Consider the following 21,187-nt stretch of genomic DNA (forward strand, 5'->3'; position numbering starts at 1 on the left):
TTGTTTTTAAGATGTCAAAACATCATAATATACGGAAAAATTAAAAATATTTACAGTATGGGCCAGGCACGGTGGCTCCCTGCTGTAATCCCAGTGCTTTGGGAGTTCGAGACAGGAGGCTTATTTGAGCCCAGAAATTTGAGGCTGCGGTGAGTAGTGATCACACCACTGCACTCTAGCCTAGCAACAGATCAAAACTCTGTCTCTTAAAAAAAAAACAAAAACAAACAAACAAAAAAAACTACAATAAGAAAATCTGAAAATGAAAAAAATACAGTTTTAGTACAGATTCAGTTTTTACTGAAGTTTTTTCCAGCTCAGGCCAGCATGATGCAAAGAGGTACAACTGGTGCTTCAAACAGTACATTCCTATTTGGACTGAAGACATTGTTTCCTATTGCTGCCAGCTTCTAGTGATAACTGCAGTCTGCACTATCAATCTTTTCCAGCCTCCACAGGCTGTTTCTTTCAGATAAGGAATTTCCCTTTATAAACCTGTCAGCTGACTATGACTATACTTTATTTTGTTTCTCATTTGTTTCTGTAAGCCCATCTGTTCCTGAACAGTCTCTGGTTATTGATTTGACCTTTATTTTATTGAGTGCGTGTAATAAATCCTGAAAGCCACTTATTGAAGGATTTTTAATATTTCTCCTCTCTGATGTACAGGATTCCAAAAGAGGATTTGGAATTGCAGTGTCTGGAGGCCGAGACAACCCCCACTTTGAAAATGGAGAAACGTCGATTGTCATTTCTGACGTGCTCCCGGGTGGGCCTGCTGACGGGCTGCTCCAGTGAGTGTCTCCCTCACCCCGCGGCCCCTGCCAGCCCTACTGGTTGGCCCTAGACAGGGTATTTTGGTTGGTATCCACTTTATATTAAAAAAAGAAAAAACAACAAACTTTTATATAATATTTGGAAAGTCTTCAAGCTGGAGTGGAAGCCGTAACACACCATGTTTGAACAATGCCCAAATCTTGGGAACACCCCATCTTTGGAGCGAGGAGGGCAGTTGTTTCTGTAAGGAGATAGTCCCAAACGTCCCTCCTAGGTTTAGGAATCATTTCTGAACATGCAGTTTTAAATTGGCATGCTTCTCAACCCCAATGCTTACCCAACACTGTTTATATTTGTTTTAATTTATATTCTTTTAAGAATTGAATAAGGAGACTTTGGTTTATTTGTTATCTTATTTGTAAGAGGGATGTGGAAGTTGGGAAAATTTACTATAGGAAAACCACAAGTTTTCCAACTGCCAGCTTTCTGGCCTGAAGAGGTAACACCATTTTATTTTACTTTTTAATTATTATTATTATTATTATTTGAGACAGAATCTTGCTCTGTCACCCAGTCTGGATTGCAGTGGTGTGATCTCAGTTCACCACAACCGTCACCTTCCGAGTTCAAGCAATTCTCTCCTGCCTCAGCCACCTGAGTAGCTGGGATTACAGGTGCCTGCCACCACACCCAGCTAATTTTTGTATTTTTAGTAGAGACGGGGTTTCGCCATGTTGACCAGGCTGGTGTTGAACTCCTGACCTGAAGTGATCTGCCCACCTTGGCCCCCCAAAGTGCTGGGATTACAGGCATGAGCCACCGTACCCAGCTGGTAATGCCATTTTAAATGATGCATGCCTGATTCCCACAGGATAACCTCTCAGGACGAAATCAAAAGTTAACTGTATGGCTGCATTGGCTAAATAGCTCAAAAGTTTAGGTTCTGTTGGTGTTTAAAGCCTCTGTGGGCTAAGCACAGTGGCTCATGCCTATAATCCTGTACTTTGGGAAGCTGAGGTGGCAGGAACACTTGAGGCCAGGTATTCAAGATCAGCCTGGGCAACATAGTGAGACCCTGTTGGGATGGCATGCACCTTCTCGGGTCCCAGCTACTTGGGAGGCTAAGGTGAGAATCCTTTGAGCTCGGGAAGTTGAGGTTGTCGTGAGCTACTGCAGTCCATCCTGGGTGAGAGACGGAAACCATGCCTCTAAAAAAATAAAATTATAGTTAAGAAAGCCTCTGTAGTTTTATCAAAGTTAGTATTTCATATGGAGAAATGCAAAGTTTTAAAGTAATATTTGGGATGAACTGGAGCAATAGGATTCTGTGATTTCAAAATTTCTTTAAGAATCCAAGGCAAGCTTTTGGCCCTTTTCCTGCACAAAAGCACAAATGGATGGATATACACCTACTTGGAGGGAGTGTTTTTAGACTTTTCTGAAGCTCACCGTGCACCTCAGGCAATAGGGGATTTATGGAGAAGTTTCTTTTGGTGTCCAGACATCACCGTCATCAAGTACCAGTACCTCCTGGTGTGACCCTGTAGTCTGGGGAGATCAGGCCTCTCTCTTCCCAGATGATTTCCATTTAGACACTCAGAATTGAGCTGTATGGCCCCCAGTTCCTTTCTTTGGAAGATCTCATGCCAAGTTGACTGGGCCTTGGGCGCCACCAGACCCTGAGCCCTTTAGAAAGCCTTTCAGGTCGATTTGCTGCTTCTATTTGTTCCTAAATAAATAATTTACAATGAATAGATGGGAGTTTTTCATGACCCATTTTTGTTTCTTGTTTACAGAGAAAATGACAGAGTGGTCATGGTCAATGGCACCCCCATGGAGGATGTGCTTCATTCGTTTGCAGTTCAGCAGCTCAGAAAAAGTGGGAAGATCGCTGCTATTGTAAGTACTGGGTTTGCTTTCAGCTCGCCTCAATAGCATTTTGTTTTTTTGCCCAGAAGAAAATTACCCCTTGCTTTTAAGCATTTGACAGAATTACATAACCTAGGGACCGCTGTTCTTGGATTCTCAGTACTTTTGGAGGGGTGTGAAGATGTGTGTAAGTTATCCTTCCTGCCTTTCCTTGTGTCTTCTCCTCAGGCCAGTGATTCTCTGATCTGAGTTAGTTTGCCTTAGGAACAAAGTTAGGCAATTATTCCCTAAGAGAATTAGCTAGATTCAGAAAAAAATTAGGAAAAAATTTTCAGCTCAAAAACTCATTATAAAGGCCCAAGCAAGGTGTATTATATCTTCATAGACTAAGAGTTTCATTAGAAGACTGTCTATAATCTTCATTCATCTATTCATTCATTCATTCACTGGCTGAGGATCAACTATGAGCTGGATGCCATTAGGCCCTGGGGCCAATCTGTGCTGCAAGGTGTGTTCACTCTAGTGGGGCAGGTAGACACACAAAGTGAGAATGCTACTAAAATAGGGATACACCCACATATATGGTGTGTATATATATATACACACACACATACACACATATATATAGAGAGAGATACAGGTATAGGTTTTTTGTGTTTTTTTGTGTTTTTTTTTTGAGATGGGAGTTTTGCTCTTGTTGCTCAGGCTGGAGTGCTATGGCGTGATCTTGGCTCACCGCAACCTCTGCCTCCCGGGTTCAAGCGATTCTCCTGCCTCAGCCTCCCAAGTAGCTGGGATTACAGACATGCTCCACCATGCCCGGCTAATTTTGTATTTTTAGTAGAGACGGGATTTCTCCATGTTGATCAGGCTGGTCCCGAACTTCAGGTGATCTGCTGACCTTGGCCTCCCAAAGTGCTGAGATTACAGGCGTGAGCCACCACACCCAGCCACATATATGGTATTTAATGTTTTTCAACTTTATATTATGAAGATTTTCAAACAGGAAAGTTGAAAGATCAGTGTAATAAACATTTATCTTCTAAAATATTACTATTCTGCCATCTTTACTTGGTCTCTGTATGTATATAAACACTCATGTCTTGCCAGCCATTCGAAGGAAAGTTACAGACGTGACAGTTCGTTTCTACGTACTTCACATGTATTTCCTGTGAATGAGGACATTCATCTATATAATACTATTATCCAGTCTAAGAAAAGTAATAATTTTACAGTATTATCTAATATCCAGTCCATATCTCAAGATGTCTTTTTCATTTTTAGAGATGGGATCTTGTATTTCCCAGGCTGATCTTGATCTCCTGGGTTCAAGCGATCCTTCCACCTCAGCCTCCCAAAGTGCTGGGATTACAGGTGTGAGCCACCATACCCAGCTCTCAGAATGTCTTTGATAGATGTTTTCTTCCCTATCCAGGATCCAGAGTTCACTCATTGCATTTAATCATTATCTCTTTAGTTCCTTTTACTCTAGAAGGGTTCCTCTTTCCCCTTGCCCCTCTTCCCCACCCCTCACTTTAAAAATGGCATTGGGCCAGGCTCAGTGGTTCACGCCAGCACTTTGGGAGATGGAGGCAGGCAGATCACCTGAGGTCTGGAGTTCGAGACCAGCCTGGCCAACATAGTGAAACCCCGTCTTTACTAAAAATACAAAAATTAGCCAGGCATGGTGGTGTGCGCCTGTAATCCCAGCAGTCGGGAGGGTGAGGCACGAGAATCTCTTGAACCTGGGAGGCGGAGGTTGCAGTGAGCTGAGTACAGTCCAGCCTGGGCAACAGAGCGAGACTGTGTCTTAATAATTAATAAATAAGTAAATAAATAAATAAGGCATTGACTTTTCTTCCTTAAAATTTTAAAAATTTATGCATAATGCATAGTTACAGGGTATGTGTGATTAATTTAATACATTCATATGATTTGTAAAATTCAGACGAGATCGGGTGCGTTCACGATGGTATGGCCATAGACATGATTTGTAAAATTCAAATCGGTGTTTTTGGAATATCCATCACCTTAAATAATTGTCTTTTCTTTATGGTAGAAACATTCAGATTGTTCTCTTCCAGCTATTTTGGAATGTACAGTGGATTCCTGTAAGCTATAGTCACCCTACCAATCTCACATTAGGTCTTATTTCTTCTGTCAGACCATATATTTGTACCTATCAATCAACTTCTCTCCATCCCCTTTTGCCCCTTACGCAGCTAGGTATAGAATGTCACACTTTCTGAATTTTTGTTTGAGTTTTATAACTTAGTGATTTGGGCCTCTGAGGCTTTTCAAACTTGAGTAGAGCAGATTTTGGAGGTACTATTTTTATTATTACCTTAATTCAAGGCACTGTACTCAGAGCTTCAACATCATTGTCTTATTCTAACCCTGTGAGATTTTTATTGTCCGTTTCCCAATGAGGAACCCGAACTTGAGTGAGTCGGCAGGGATACAGTTTTACTGAAACCAGAACTAGGGCTGTTAAAACCACTGCCTTCTCCACGTTCAGTTGTGATTGTCCTGCGTCCACACTGAGTTTGTTTTGACAACAGGTGGTCAAGAGGCCCCGGAAGGTCCAGGTGGCCCCGCTTCAGGCCAGCCCTCCCCTGGATCAGGATGACCGGGCTTTTGAGGTGATGGACGAGTTTGACGGCAGAAGTTTCCGGAGTGGGTACAGCGAGAGGAGCCGGCTGAGCAGCCATGGGGGGCGCAGCCGCAGCTGGGAGGACAGCCCGGAAAGGGGGCGTCCCCACGAGCGGGCTCGGAGCCGGGAGCGGGACCTCAGCCGGGACCGGAGCCGCGGCCGGAGCCTGGAGCGGGGCCTGGACCAAGACCATGGGCGCGCCCGAGACCGCAGCCGTGGCCGGAGCCTGGAGCGGGGCCTGGACTACGACTTTGGGCCATCCCGGGACCGCGACCGCAGCCGCGGCCGAAGCATTGACCAGGACTATGAGCGGGCTTATCACCAGGCCTACGACCCAGACTACGAGCGGGCCTACAGCCCGGAGTACAGGCGTGGGGCCCGCCACGACGCCTGCTCTCGGGGGCCCCGAAGCCGCAGCCGCGAGCACCCGCGCTCACGCAGCCCCAGCCCTGAGCCGAGGGGACGGCTGGGGCCCATCGGGGTCCTCCTGACGAAAAGCAGAGCGAACGAAGGTAGGCATGCTTGATGTAGGAAGAAACTAACTTTAGTTAGTAGGAATAACTAACTTTTTTCTTTTCTTTCTTCTTTTTTTCCCGAGAGAGTTGCTCTGTTGTCCAGGCTGGAGGGCAGTGGCATGATCTCGGCTCACTGCAACCTCCACCTACCGGGTTCAAGAGATTCTCCTGCCTCAGCCTCCTGAGTAGCTGGGACTACAGGCGCTCGCCACCACACCCAGCTAATTTTGTATTTTTAGTGGAGACAGGTTTCAACATGTTGGCCAGGCTGGTCTTGAACTCCTGACTTCAGGTGATCCATCCACCTCAGTCCCTCACAGTGCTGGGATTACAGGTGTGAGCCACCGCGCCTGGCCAGGAATAGCTAACCTTTTTTTTTTTTTTTTCTGTCGCCCAGGCTGGAATGCAGTGAGACGGAGGTCATGCAGTTCTCCTGCCTCAGCCTCTCTAGTAGCTGGGATTACAGGCGTTGAGTCTGGCTCTGTCGCCCAGGCTGGAATGCAGTGGCGTAATCTGGGCTCACTGCAACTTCCACCTCCCATGTTCATGCAGTTCTCCTGCCTCAGCCTCTCTAGTAGCTGGGATTACAGGCGTGCACCACCAAACCTGGCTGAGTTTTTTATTTTTAGTAGAGACGGGGTTACACCATGTTGGCCAGGCTGGTCTTGAACTCCTGACCTCAGGTAATTTGCCCACCGCAGCCTCCCAAAGTGCTGGGATTGTAGGCATGAGCCACTGCACCTGGCCAGCTAACTTTTTTTTTTTTTTTGAGACAGAGTCTCGCTGTGTCACCCTGGCTGGAGAGTGCAGTGGCATGATCTCGGCTTATACAACCTCTGCCTCCCAAGTTCAAGTGATTCTCCTGCCTCAGCCTCCCAAGTAGCTGGGATTATAGGTGCCTGCCACCCTGTCTGGCTAATTTTTGTATTTTCAGTAGAGAGAGGGTTTTGCCAGGTTGGCCAGGCTAGTCTCAAACTCCTGACCTCAGGTGATCTGCCCACCTCGGCCTCCCAAAGTGCTGGGATTACAGGTGTGAACCACTGCGTCTGGCCGAGCTATCTCTTGATTGCACTTAACCAGCATTGTACCCAGCATTGACCTAAATGCCTAACACCACTTAGTTCGTTTAATCCTCAGAACTACCTAATGGGGGAGGACTCTTGTATCTCCATTTTATAGACAAGGAAACTGAGGCACAAAGGTTCATTGACATATACAAAGTTGTGTCATCAGTGGAGGAGCCAGGCTCCAGAATTTTGGCTTTAAACTAGGAGAACAGTGATTCTCAAGGTAGTGCATCATCTGGGCACCTGTGAGAAATGCAGACTCTCAGGCCCAGGCCAGCCCCACTGGATCAGAAACCATGGGATGGGGCCGGTGCAGTGGCTTACACCTGTCATCTCAGCACTGTGGGAGGCCGACGTGGGCAGATCACTTGAGGTCAGGAGTTGGAGACCAGCCTGGCCAACACGATGAAACCCCATCTCTACTAAAAATGCAAAAATTAGCTGGACGTGGTGGCGGGTGCCTGTAATTCCCCTCTTCTCGGGAGGCTGAGGTGGGAGAATAGCTTGAACCCTGAGGGGCAGAGTTTGCAGTAAGCAGAGATGGTACCACTGTACTCCACCCTGGGTGACAGAGCAAGACTCTGTCTTGGAAAAAAAAAAAAAAAGAAACCATGGGGTGGGCCCCCAGAGTCTCTGTGTTAATAAGCTCTCCTAGTGAACTTGCTGCATCTCAGTTGGAAAACCACAGTGGAGGACAGTTCTCCGCCTAATCATTGTTGAGTTTCTGCTCTATGCAAGGGGCCATGTTGAATATTCTTTTACGTAGTCCTCACAGGAACCCTGTGTGTTAGGAGACTTTGTTCCTGTTTTACAAGTGAGGAATACCATGATAGAGAGGGGTTTTATTTATTTATTTTTGAGATGGGGTCTCACTCTGTCACCTAGGCTGGAGTGCAGTGTCATGATCTTGGCTCACTGCAACCTCTGCCTCCTGGGCTCAAGCAATCCTCCCACCTCAACTTCCCCCACCAACAGTAGCTAACTGGGATTACGCCTGGCTAATTTTTTGGGGTTTTTTTTTTTTTTTTTTTTTTTTGGTATACACGGGGTTTCACCATGTTTCCCAATCTGGGATCCACGTGCCTTGGTTGGGATTACAAAATGCTGGAATTACAGATGTGAGCCACTGTGCCAAGCCATACAGTGGAGTTTACAGGGGACATTTATAGGTGAGGATTCTGAAACTCAGACTGGGGAAGTGACTTGCCCATGGAAGCCAGTAAGTAAAGGTGGAGCTGGAACTCAAACTCCATCCTCTGGAAATAGGTGATTGGAAACAAGTAGGTGAGTGAGCAGGGCTTTTGAGCCTAGTGTTGAGATATGCCTAGCACTATTTCTTGTCTTCTGACTTAAGATTCCTTGTAGCATGTAAAAACTTTAATTTCCTTTTGTTCTCTTAATTGTTCTCATTCTAAGAGGAAAAAAGATAAAGGGCACTTGAGAATGCAAAGGAAAAGACTTTAAGGTTTGGGATTTGCATTTTGATAGCCTATCAGATGAGAGGGTTTGTTTTCTTTAGTTTTTTTGTGAAGAGTTGAGTTACGTAACTAGGTGTCTATTGAAACAACTGAAGAATAATGCAAAGATGTGAATAGTGACATACCCGGAGTCCAGTCCATGAAAATAAATGAGTACATTGAGATTGCAATATCTCCCTGAGGAGTGTGCATCTTAGGAAGTGTAAGGATCTCACAGTGGTTTTTTTGTTTGTTTTTGTTTTGTTTTGTTTTGTTTTGTTTTTTTGAGACAGAATCTCACTTGTAAGGATTTTTTTTTTTTTTTTTTTTTTTTTTTGAGACGGAATGGAGTGCTCACTTGTAAAGGATCTCCTGCCTCAGCCTCCTGAGTAGCTGGGACTACAGGCGCCCGCCACCGCGCGCCGGCTAATTTTTTTTTTTGTATTTTTAGTAGAGACGGGGTTTCACTGTGGTCTCGATCTTGACCTTGTGATCCGCCCGCCTCGGCCTCCCAAAGTGCTGGGATTTCAGGCTTGAGCCACCGCGCCCGGCCTGTAAGGATCTCACAGTGGTTTTTTTGTTTGTTTTTGTTTTGTTTTGTTTTTTTGAGACAGAATCTCACTTTGTTGCCCAGGCTAGAGTTTAGTGGTACGACCTCCGCTCACTGCAGCCTCTATCTCCTGGGTTCAAGCAATTCTCCTGCCTCAGCCTCCCGAGTAGCTGGGGACTATAGGCACCCACCACCATGTCCGGCTAATTTTTGCACTTTTAGTAGAGATGGGGTTTCACCATGTTGGCCAGACTGGTCTCAAACCCCTGACCTCAGGTGATCTGCCCACCTCGGCCTCCCAAAATGTTAGGATTACAGGTGTGAGCCACTGCACCGGGCCAATTCCACTTTGTAAAAGAAAAATGTTGCTACCTTTTATTAAGTTTTCACAATAATTTGGCTATCATTGGCTAGGGTTGTATAAGAATTAATCTTTAAAGAAATTCGACAGGCCGGGCGCGGTGGCTCAAGCCTGTAATCCCAGCACTTTGGGAGGCCGAGGCGGGTGGATCACGAGGTCAGGAGATCGAGACTATCCTGGCTAACATGGTGAAACCCCCGTCTCTACTAAAAATACAAAAAACTAGCCGAGCGTGGTGGCGGGCGCCTGTAGTCTCAGCTACTTGGGAGGCTGAGGCGGGAGAATGGCGTGAACCCGGGAGGCGGAGCTTGCAGTGAGCCGAGATCACGCCACTGCACTCCAGCCTGGGAGACACAGCGAGACTCTGTCTCAAAAAAAAAAAAAAAAAAAAAAAAAAGAAATTCGACAGTAGGTGAGACCTACATTTGATTAAGAAAAAATATGATCCGGCTATTACATTTCATGGCACCAGTTGTCTTTCTTAGAAGCTGGTCAACTGATTTTTAAATCTTCATTTGTGAAATGCCCACATACACACCGGTATATCTATTTGCAAAATTATAATGAGTGCATTTTTTAAGAGGATTGAGGAATTGAGGAAAAATGCCAGAGAGACGTCACTCAAGCTTGTCTCACTCAGCCTTCTGTTCTGGGCTGTGAGGCTGTTTGACCACTAGAGGATCGCCATCCATGAAAGTAGTTTTGCCTTTCTCTTATTCCATTCTTGACTATCAGCTTCCTAAAGGACTAGGGCTGGACCACAATACTTCTAATCTTTATGATAAGATCTGGCTGGCAAGTTTACCATAAATCATTTAAAACTTATTTTAAAATCGACTTCATACCTTTCCTGAATTGTGGAAAGTTACTTTGTTTTGTAATTATAAGATTTTTAGTTTGAACAATAATAAAAAAATTTGTGCCTGTTTTAAAACCTGCTCTGTTGTGGTGGTTTCCTAGAATGTGAAAATTTATTCTTAAAATAATGTATTTTTACAAGTTTATTAAGTAAAACCAGAATAGTCTAAGTAGCCTTGAAAGTATTTAAAAATATACATCCTTAGTAATTACAATGTTTTTGCTTTTGATAGCAATTCAGAGTCCTTAAACCCCCAAAGCTATTTTGGTTTTAGTTAAATGCTTTATTAATTGCTTTGCCTAACTTCTTTACCCCTTTTCTTCACCCACTGAATTCCTTTCAATGCCAAACTTCATATAATCTAAAGTGCTGGATTTTTTGCAGTGCCTGCCTGTAGACAGCCTCATTGTCAGCAGAAAATGCCTATTAAGGTGTGCTGAATTGTTTTTTTCTCCCCAACATTTTATTTGAAAAGTGTTAATTTGGAGTTCGAGGCCAGTCTGGCCTACATGGTGAGACCCTGTCTCTACTAAAATACAAAAATTAGCTGGACGTGGTGGTGGGCACCTGTAATCCCAGCTACTTGGGAGACTGAGGCAGTAGAATCGCTTGAACCTGGGAGGCGGAGGTTGCAGTGAGCTGAGATCATGGCCCCGCACTCCAGCCTGGGTGACAAAGCAAGATGCTGACTCAAAAAAAAAAAAAAGAAAAATGTTAATTTTATAGCAAATACACTTACAACCTTCACCTAATTTTACCAATTGTTACCATTTTGCCACACTTACTTTCTTTTTTCTCCTCCTGTTTTTTCTTTCCTTCTGCTCCGTCACCCTCCCTGTATCTCTCTCAGTGGGTTTTTCGGTACTATTTAAGTAAGTTGCAGGCAACTCACCATTACCCATAAATATTTCAGAGGTATCTTCCAAGGATAAGAACATTCTCCTACATCAGTCACCGTAATACCATCATCACACTTAAGAAAATTAGCATTAATATTTATTTCATATATTATAGTTCATTTCAAATTGCTCCAAATGATGTAACTCATTCTCCTCCCACCCTCCACTGGATCGGGGGACCTATGATAGTTCATGCATTGCATTTGGTTTTTATGTGTCTTTTAATCTAGAACAGTTTCTCTACCTTTTTTGTTTTTTATGGCATTGACTTTTTTGAAGAGTTCAGGCCAGTCATCTTACAGAATTTCCCATATACAAAATTAACTTTTTAATATATATTTTAAAATAGTCCTATAAACCAGACTAAGTTTTCTGCACAAGTTGATGACACATGTGTATGTTTATGTGTTTGTCTCCTAGAGTATGGTCTCCGGCTTGGGAGTCAGATCTTCATAAAGGAAATGACCAGAACAGGTCTGGCAACTAAAGATGGCAACCTTCACGAAGGAGACATAATTCTCAAGGTGGGTAGATGAGGGCAGAGAACAGTAGTGTGCATACTGCCATTCATAGCCTGCATGTTCGCTTTCAGCACCAACACAGTGAGACTTAGATGCAGTGAGGTCAGTGTTGACAGAGGTGGCAAGAGCAGCATAATGAGATGATTTTTTTTTTTTTTTTTTTGAGACAGAGTCTCGCTCTGCCGCCCAGGCTGGAGTGCAGTGGCGTGATCTTGGCTCACTGCAAGCATAATGAGATGATTTTTATCAGAAAAACCAGACATCAAGGGTTGTAACAGTTTAATGTCAGTTTAGAAAACAAAAACAAAAAACTCCATGAATATTTTCTTCTTTCCTGTTTAAAGTTTAGGTCCCTATTCCTTAAACTAAGGAAAGATGAGAAGGAAAGTTGGTGGTATATGAATGCTGAATATTTAATAGGTCTTGTAAACCTCTCCAGTCAGGAAACACGTTCCGGTAGTAAACCAAACCATTGTCTTGAGCTTGGAAGTTAAATAAATTAGCAGAGTAACTTACACCTGTATTTGGGATCCAGGCATGCAGGATTATATTTAATTTAAAGGACAATTCATTTTTATTGAGTCATCCTAAAGCCAATATCTGTTTGAATATCTGAGCAAAGCCTTTACATTTTTAAAAGGGGAAAATATGAATTTTCTACTGTGAATAATTTTATTGCATTTAACGTTACCATTCTTTATAAACACAGATCAATGGGACTGTAACTGAGAACATGTCTTTAACGGATGCTCGAAAATTGATAGAAAAGTCAAGAGGAAAGCTACAGCTAGTGGTGTTGAGAGACAGCCAGCAGACCCTCATCAACATCCCATCATTAAATGACAGTGACTCAGAAATAGAAGGTAAATGAAGAGGAGGCTGTGAGCTTAGCTGGAAGTGAGGAAGGCCGTTGCTTCCCTATTCTATTTAGTGTAGCTATCCAGCTGGAAGTTAAATTTCCAAGGAAAACCCCCTTGAAACCTTAATCCCCAAAGGTCACTGTTTGGTTGTAATTTGCTTATTAAAGTGCCTATTGAAATTAGGTTTCCAATATAAAATTCTGGTGCACTTGCAAACTCTCAGAGAACTATTAATTAGGCAATTGAAAGCAAAACGTGTCAGTAAAAAAATGTGTGTTTGAGTGGTTCAAAGAGCTAACCATATCATGTATATATTTGCTAGTTGCTCATTGTTTTTTTTTTTTTTTTTTTTTTTTTTTTGAGACAGAGTCTTCCCTCTGTTGCACATGCGAGTGCAGTGGTACAATCTTGGCTCACTGCAACCTCTGCCTCCCGTGTTCAAGTGATTCTTCAGTCTCAGCCTCCTGAGTAGCTGGGATTACAGGCGCCTGCCACCACGCCTGGCTCATTTTTGTGTTTTTAGTAGAGATGGAGTTTCGCCTTGTTGGCGAGGCTGGTCTCGAACTCCTGACCTCGTGACCCGTCTTGTCCTCCCAAAGTGCTGGGATTACAGGAGTGAGCCACCAGGCCCAGCCTTAATTGCTCATTCTTTAAAAGTGGCGATTAGTATTTCTAATAGAGAAGATAATTTGGAGGATAGCTAAGACAAGTAGATGCTAAAAAAGAATCAAAGTGGCTAATATTGTGGCATTCATTAGTTAGCAGTCTCCACCACCTCTTCCCTTTTAAAGAGCTATATTCATTACGTGAATGTGAATTATACATAGGATAACATTTTAACCTTGTAAAAATTGCCAATAGAAATAGTTAATCACAATATATCCCACTGAACCATCTACTGTTGCTTTTATGCAGAGAAGTTTAGAAAATATTAAGTTACCAAGTTGTAAAGCAGGCTTTTGTTGATCTTTTTTTTTTTTTTAAGGAATTTCTTTTTAAAACCTTAAAACTTAATTCAGTTTCCAATGTATCAGAAGTTGTTATCACTGTTATGGATGCAGTGCAGGAAAACAAAAGGAGCATGAGAAATAATGCCAGCATGTTAGGGGGTTTGCATTTCTTTCCTTGCTACTCAGTATGTGGTCCTCATCCCCCAACCCCTGACCCCAGTAGCATCTGCATAATCAGGGAACCTGATAGAATTGCAGAATCTCAGTCTCCCCTCAACGGCCCCACAACAACTATATTCTAACAAGATTTGCCTGCACCTTAAAGTTGGAGAAGCACTGGGCTTCTTGGGAAGAATTAGTGTATACATCTATGATCCAATAATAGAATTTTGACTCTTCTGTAGCAGCTTTGATGGAAAATGAGACAAAAGAGAAATACACAATTCTAAATTTGCCTTCCCCTTTATTAATTAATGCCTTTCCCTTAAAACGAGCAAGTTTTTCTCCAGGGGAGGACTATTAGACTAATAGCACATTTCCTGCCTACCTCACTTCCATTTCCTGTGTTTCCTACCCAGAGAATAGTGCAATTTCTCTGGGTAGGAGAATATTTTAAATATTTTATTTAAAAGTCTTTTCTTATTTTTGAAACTAGATATCTCAGAAATAGAGTCAAACCGATCATTTTCTCCAGAGGAGAGACGTCAGCAGTATTCTGATTATGATTATCATTCCTCAAGTGAGAAGCTGAAGGAAAGGCCAAGGTAAGATGACATGCATTTTCCCTTGTACATGTCATTGTGAATATACACACATATGTATTTATGGAACTGTTATCTCTTGAGACATTAACATATGACATGTGCTTCAGTTCCAGAGAGGACACGCCGAGCAGATTGTCCAGGATGGGTGCGACACCCACTCCCTTTAAGTCTACAGGGGATATTGCAGGCACAATTGTCCCAGAGACCAACAAGGAACCCAGATACCAAGAGGACCCACCAGGTAAGCCTTTAAGACCACTCAGTTTCAACAGTTGTGTTCAGAAGTATGTGCTCACACAGCCATAACAAAGAGTGAAATCTTGTCCTTTGCAGCCACGTGGATGTAGCTGGAGGCCATTATCCTAAGCTAATTAACATGGGAACAGAAAACCACATAGCACATGTTCTCACTTTTAAGTGGGAGCTAAACACTGGGTACAAATGGACATAAAGGTGGCAATAACAGAAACTGGGGACTACTGGTGGTAAACTACTAAAGGAGGAGATGGAAAGGATTGAAAAACTATTAGGTACCATGCTCACACCTTGGTGGCAGGATCAGTTGTACCCCAAACCTCAGCATCATGCGGTATACCCATGTAACAGACCTGCACGTGCACCCCCTGAACCTAAAATAAAAGTTGAAATTATACATATATGTGTACATACATGTATGTGTGCATATATGTGTACACACATGTATGTGTGTATATATGTGTATGTATACAGATATGTATGTACATGTATATGTGTATATATAAATAAGAGTGTACTTAATTCCAGAAGGTGGCTGAAAGGGAGGAGAGAAATAAAAAATTATATATGGAAGAGGCCCTCCTTTCTCTCTCTTTTGACATTGACAAAGTATAAAATAATAGCCTTGTCTGTATGCCATTAGAATTGGTCACACTTTGTCATGTTTGATAAGTTGAGGTCATTGTTTTCTCCCATCCTCAATCCTGACCTCTTCCCCCCCAACCCTTCCCCACCACCCTACAATTATCATCATAATTTTATATTCATAAATATTTAAGGGGAAACTATCATTATTATATGTTTTATAAGTTATTAAAAATCCTATGTTCTTGTACATGTGATCGTATACCCTGCATATTAGAGGTTCATTTTTTTATCTCTTGTATTTTGAGAAACCATTGGTACCTGCTAATGCTTCAGAGTTAAACTGCACCTTAGCAATTTCTTTTTGTTTATGATGACATATGTGTGGCATAGACTTACATTTTTTGGGGATTTTGTGACTTTTCTATTTAGAAACGCACTCTTGTTAGTCCAGATTGATAACAATAGATATTTCTTAACCCACAGCTCCTCAACCAAAAGCAGCCCCAAGAACTTTTCTTCGTCCTAGTCCTGAAGATGAAGCAATATATGGGTATGTATTTCAGTCTCTCTTTGTTTTCCCTTCTTCCTTACAGCTCTTTCTCTGTAACTGAAATCCAGAAGAGTGGTGGTTTTTGCCTAGATGGTGATTTTGTACATTATCAGCCACCTTTAACAAACCCCCATTAGTAGTGCTTATGAGAAAGAGGAATCATTTGTATGAACAGCAAAATGTAGAAGTGGGTGAACTTTGTGATGTTACTGTTGTCTGTTTATCTACCCATCTAGCTGCCTTTCCAGAGTGTTACTCTGAATATTTGTGTTTGTCAGATAAATTCACTCCCAAATAGGTGAAGTATTGCTAAACTACGGTGCCCCGTGGTGACTACACTAATGTGATGGACCCAGTGTCTGTCCATGTCGAGGAGGGAGGAGGAGTGCTGCTGCGCTCTGCCCTTGATAATCAGAACCCCTAGTTCAGCAGGGTTCAAGGGCAGCAGCCTCCTGCATTAGGATACTGCTTCTTTGTACCCAGACTGTGTCTTTATTTGACAAGAATGCAGTGCAAGCAGGCCTTCCTTTGGAAGAATTTTAGCCCTAATTCTGCCCTTTATTTGCTTTCTCATCTTGACTGTGTTGCCATAAAGATTCCATAATTCTACATCTTCACCAGTAACAGGGACCTACTGATACTCATCACATGGTCCCAAGAAAGATAAAATTGTAGGATATATGAGATACATGAGAAAAATGAGAGGGCTTTGTAAACTATAAATTACTGTATAGCTAGAAGAAATTAAATCTCTCGTTTGCTAATGTTGTTCTCCCTTTTAAAAAATATCTCCCATCTTTCCTTTCTGAAACGGAACCTATTGCAGCCCTAATACCAAAATGGTAAGGTTCAAAAAGGGAGACAGCGTGGGCCTCCGGTTGGCTGGTGGCAATGATGTTGGGATATTTGTTGCTGGCATTCAAGAGGGGACCTCGGCAGAGCAGGAGGGCCTTCAAGAAGGAGACCAGATTCTGAAGGTAAGAACTGTCCAGCTCTGTTTCTAGAAGTTACTTGTAAGGGGTGTGCTTTTCTGGGTGTTCTTTCTGTAAGGGAAGAGAAAGTGGTTCAGCTGGTGAAATAGAGCAGCTGCGAGTTTGTTGATGCCCAGCGTTGAAGTCTCTGTATTCCTCAAATGGGTCCTGTCGGTCTTGGAACCCAGAACTCATCCATGTATCCGTGAGAAGTGATAGTGTTTCAGTTCTTGCCAAGATTTTATTAGTCTGATTAATGTGAAAACATTGAGACTCTAAGTAAGCACTTACAGGAAAGATTCTTCAAAAAGATCTTTCTGATTTTTGCTTTTTTCACTGTGTTCCCCCTGACTGCCATCTTTCTTAAGGCAGTGTCCTGTAATTGAACAAAGGTGAGTGTTGGCATCAGACTGGGTGATTTGAATTTCGTTCCAGCCTCTTATTAGTTCTGTGACCCTGGTTCACCCTGAGACTCGGGTTTCTGTATCTGTTTAATGGGGATGAGAATACCTGCCTCGCAGGGACCCTGGGAAGATTAGACCAGGTAACACTTACAAGGCAGAGTTCCCTGGCACCGAATAGGAAGGTCAGTGTCCATTCTGTTTTCTTATTGGAAGATAACAAATAGCTGCTAATCAATGTTATTTACATCTAAAATTGTCCAGGAAAGGAAATTCCTGGTTAATCAAATATTGATACATTTAAAGTTACTATGTGTTGGTATAATCTGTTAAAGAATTAAAAAATAACTTGGGTTATTTTTGTGTGTGTGTGTGTGTGTGTGTGTAGCATTCTTTGTTGACTTCAGAATAAATTTCAAGAACATCAAGTACCTACTTACAATAAAAATATAGAAAACTAGGGAACTGTCTTTTTTTGACAGTCTCGCTCTGTCACCCCGGCTGGCGTGCAGTGGTGCTATCTCAGATCACTGCAACCTCCGCCTCCTGGGTTCAATCAATTCCTAGTCCTTAGCCTCCCCAGTAGCTGGGATTACAGGTGCCCTCTTAATTTTTGTCTTTTTAGTAGAGACAGGGTTTCGCCATGTTGCCCAAGCTGGTCTCGAGCTCCTGAGCTCAAGCAATCCACCCGCCTTGGCCTCCCAAAGTGCTGGGGTTACAGGCATGAGCCACCGCACCCGGTTGTTAACTGTATTCATTGGAAATTTCTTTCTGCTTCTGCAAACTTGCAGTTCATATATATGAGTTTTTTTTTTTTTTCTTGTTAATGTTAGTAAAAAGTCCATGTGTAATAAATTAAGGGGTTTGGTAGGGGCTTCTAGGCTCCAAGGAGAGAGGAGAAAAAAGTTGTAGAATTCTCAAGGAAGCAGGCAGCAAAGTACAAAAGCAGGCAGCCCCCTTCCTTCTTGGCCCCATTGCAGTAAGTTCGGATTTCATTTGTGGAGCAGATGAAGGGCAAACCTTGATCGTGAGCTTTGCCAAAGCTTTCCGGTGAAATTCTAGACCCTCCTTGGCCCTGGTCAGGATCCTAGAAGACTGTACCTGCATGAACCTCATGGTACCGCATGATCCTAAGAAATACCACTCGCCAAATGTTACTGATGAAAACCCGTCTGAGTGCCAGCTCATACCAGTTTACTCTTTGCATATATGCTAATGAAGAAAAAAGGCATTTTTTCTAACTAGTGTGAGGCCATAGGATGATAGCTAGAAATTTGGAGCCTTTGCTCATTAAGGTTCAAGGATAAAATATTTTTGTACGTTGAGGGGTTGGGAGATTTTCTAAATTTCCGTGAAGAAACGTAGTGAATTCACCTAGAGGCTTGGCAGTCAGACCTCTCTGTAAGTTGTTAGTTGGGGAGAGTCGCTTCCAAGGATAAAAATTCATGGTATCAGCATTTTTACTTAAGGTGTTTTGTTTCTTGTTATCACCCTGGCAACATGGAAGGAACTCTGGGCACTGGCTTCTTTTGCAGTCATCCCATGTGGAGGTCAGGCAATAGGTGGTCCTCATTTCTTGGGTGCGAATAAATTTTCTGTTGACTACAAAAGAAACTTTCAGTTCTAGAAAGGGGTGAAAAAGATTGAGTTTGCCTACAAGGACGGAGAAGCTGCTGCACAATACTAAGCTGTGGCTGATACAGGATCCTCTTCAGGCTCACAGCAGACATGGCTAGACCCTGTAGACTACTAAACAGCTAATCAAAGAGGATATTTATTGGAAAGGACTGTTCAATGTAACCTTCAAGTAGAAAAGTGCTGCCCTAGCCTTTTTCTACTTTAATTTGTTTCAATGCTCCTTTTCATGGCCAAATTGAATATATAAAGTGAGCCTTATACACATGCTAATCACTTTCTTCTGTTGTGGGATTTTTAAGTGTGGCTCTTTGTTTTGCAAAGGTGACAGCTTGACATGTGGAATGGAGGCATGAGCAGGATATGTATGTTCCTTATCAATAATGGAGATATATGTGCTTTTGCTTATTCCTGTTTGACTTAACTGCTCTTTGCCTGTTATTTATCTGATAGCGTTGTCATTTCTCTTTCAGAAACTTTTATGGGATGGAAAAGAGAAAAAAGACTTCTAAGTTTGGTTATTAACCATGTAGATTTTTCAAATGTAGCTACCATGTGTGCTTTAATTTTGACCATTACAGTTTTTGGCTATCGAAGACTGTGATCGACCCTGACCTAAGGTCAATCTCTTGTGGCCAGAGAGATGGACTGAAGGACTCCCAAGGTCCTCCTCCAGCCTTGTGGCCCTGTCTTATTTAAATAAATAAATATAAGCATATATAGTACATGTAAAAATATAATATGGCTGTATGTAGATACAGATGTAGATAAACAAATGGCACAAGAAAGGATACCAAAATGGGATGATCCCTAATTGGGGGACAGAGACGAACCTTAAATACTAAATACTGTTTCAAAGGAAAAATTAACTCGATTGCTTTAGCACATCACTTTATTTTAAAAGCACCAAATTAGTTTTAGTCTAATGCCAACTTTCACTTACTCAGATTTTGGCCTTAATTAAAGCCCACCCAACTAAGGATAAGTTTCTTCTTTAATAAAGCATTACTCTTGTGATTAAAAGGATTCTGTAATTGTCAATGACTGAAGAAAATATTTCATAGGAATTTTATATCTTTATTTCTACAAAATATTATTAACATCAGGTACTTTAATATGATTTTCGTATTTTACTTATTTACAATTCTGTTTTAAAATAGGCTTAAACATAATAGAACTATGGGCCGGGCGTGGTGGCTCACGCATGTAATGCCAGCACTTTGGAGGCCAAGGTGGGCAGATCACCTGAGGTCAAGAGTTCGAGACCAGCCTGGCCAACATGGTGAAACCTCGTCTCTACTAAAAATACAAAAGAAAATTAGCTGGGTGTGGTGGCACATGCCTGTAGTCCCAGCTACTTGGGGAGGCTGAGGCAGAAGAATTGCTTGAACCCAGAAAGCAGAAGTTGCAGTGAGCCAAAGATCACGCCATTGCACTCCAGCCTGGGCGACAGAGGGAGACTCCATCTCAAAAAAAAAAAAAAAAAAGATGTAGCACTATGATTTTAAAATGTCTTGTTCTTTGTGCTGCATTTCAATTTTACTTGCTTTCTAACTATAAGGCTGAGGCTCTTTAATTTGATAAATACCTTTCAATTTTATAAACACATGTTAAACACTTTTAGGTGATAGAAGCTATAGGAAAAGGGTGGAATTGGTCAGAGTCTTTATTTGCACGCTTTTATTTGAACCGTTTAAAATTAGCGTGAATGCTGGGCCAGCATACTCATTTGCCACAGACCCCAACACTCCCTATTGCATTATAGTTATCTGTTTCATACTTGTGTATTACCTTCTTGGCCACCTCTGTGAGAGACTCACAGAAGGGACATGGATGGAAACAACCACAAGAAATTCTAATCTGATCTGGTGACAGATCCTTGCTTCAATGGCTTATCTCTAAGGTGCAGTTGGCAGTGTGGGGAGGCCAGAAGGTATAGTGCTCAGGCCCATAGCAAGGTGCTGGGTGGGAGGGCTTGAATAGTGACATTAAGGACTCATTTACGTGTTGGCTTTGCTCTGGTCAGGCCCTGATGAAAACAAACAAAAGGCTCAGTGGCACCTTACTATAAACTTCTCTGTTTTTTCTTTTTTTTCTCTCTTTCTGTTTTTCCTTCCTAATAGGTGAACACACAGGATTTCAGAGGACTAGTGCGGGAAGATGCCGTTCTCTACCTGTTAGAAATCCCTAAAGGTGAAATGGTGACCATTTTAGCTCAGAGCCGAGCCGATGGTGAGCAAGTTTGGTCATTTAGTTTTGTTGGGGTTGGGGGTGGGGAGTGGGAAGGATGAGAGAGGTGTCTTGGTACCAGAATAGGCAAATCTGGGTAATAAAAAATTGAGATGGATCTCAACACCCAATCCTTGGGTCCTCGGTGTGTGAAGAAAATCTGGGTGCCATTTAACTTTTCCATAAAAATGTTTTCTATGCATACACTGAAATAATTTTACTAGTTGTGTCATTTTGGAATAAAAGTGCCTTCCTGAACAGTGATGCAGCCTATGTTCTGCCTGGAGTTATTAGTGAGTTTACATATGACAGGTGCAAAGGCCATGGCTGCTGGCTGGTGCCCCTGTTGCCCCCAGCCAGTCTGACAAGTTGTTTCGCCTTTCCAGGCCTTGTTCTCATCTGTGAAGTGAGGGTTGAGAGTATCTTCCTTGTCTGCTTCAGAGTTTGATTGGCGAC

General features: G+C 42.5%; 1 protein-coding gene across 8 annotated transcripts in view; it reads left to right on the forward strand.

The window, feature by feature from the left end:
* Nucleotides 1-21,187, forward strand: part of TJP2 (tight junction protein 2) — a 140,821-nt gene that overhangs the window by 99,469 nt on the left and 20,165 nt on the right. For all 8 annotated transcript variants that reach the window (XM_050761226.1, XM_050761232.1, XM_050761231.1 and 5 more), the window contains 10 exons: nt 670-794; nt 2,574-2,676; nt 5,208-5,811; nt 11,428-11,531; nt 12,238-12,391; nt 13,994-14,102; nt 14,210-14,343; nt 15,429-15,495; nt 16,322-16,472; nt 20,626-20,734. In XM_050761226.1, coding sequence (XP_050617183.1) covers nt 670-794; nt 2,574-2,676; nt 5,208-5,811; nt 11,428-11,531; nt 12,238-12,391; nt 13,994-14,102; nt 14,210-14,343; nt 15,429-15,495; nt 16,322-16,472; nt 20,626-20,734 — 1,660 coding nt within the window. The remainder of the gene's footprint in view (nt 1-669; nt 795-2,573; nt 2,677-5,207; nt 5,812-11,427; nt 11,532-12,237; nt 12,392-13,993; nt 14,103-14,209; nt 14,344-15,428; nt 15,496-16,321; nt 16,473-20,625; nt 20,735-21,187) is intronic.

Source organism: Macaca thibetana, chromosome 15 (assembly GCF_024542745.1).
Source record: "Macaca thibetana thibetana isolate TM-01 chromosome 15, ASM2454274v1, whole genome shotgun sequence".
NCBI lineage: Eukaryota > Metazoa > Chordata > Mammalia > Primates > Cercopithecidae > Macaca > Macaca thibetana.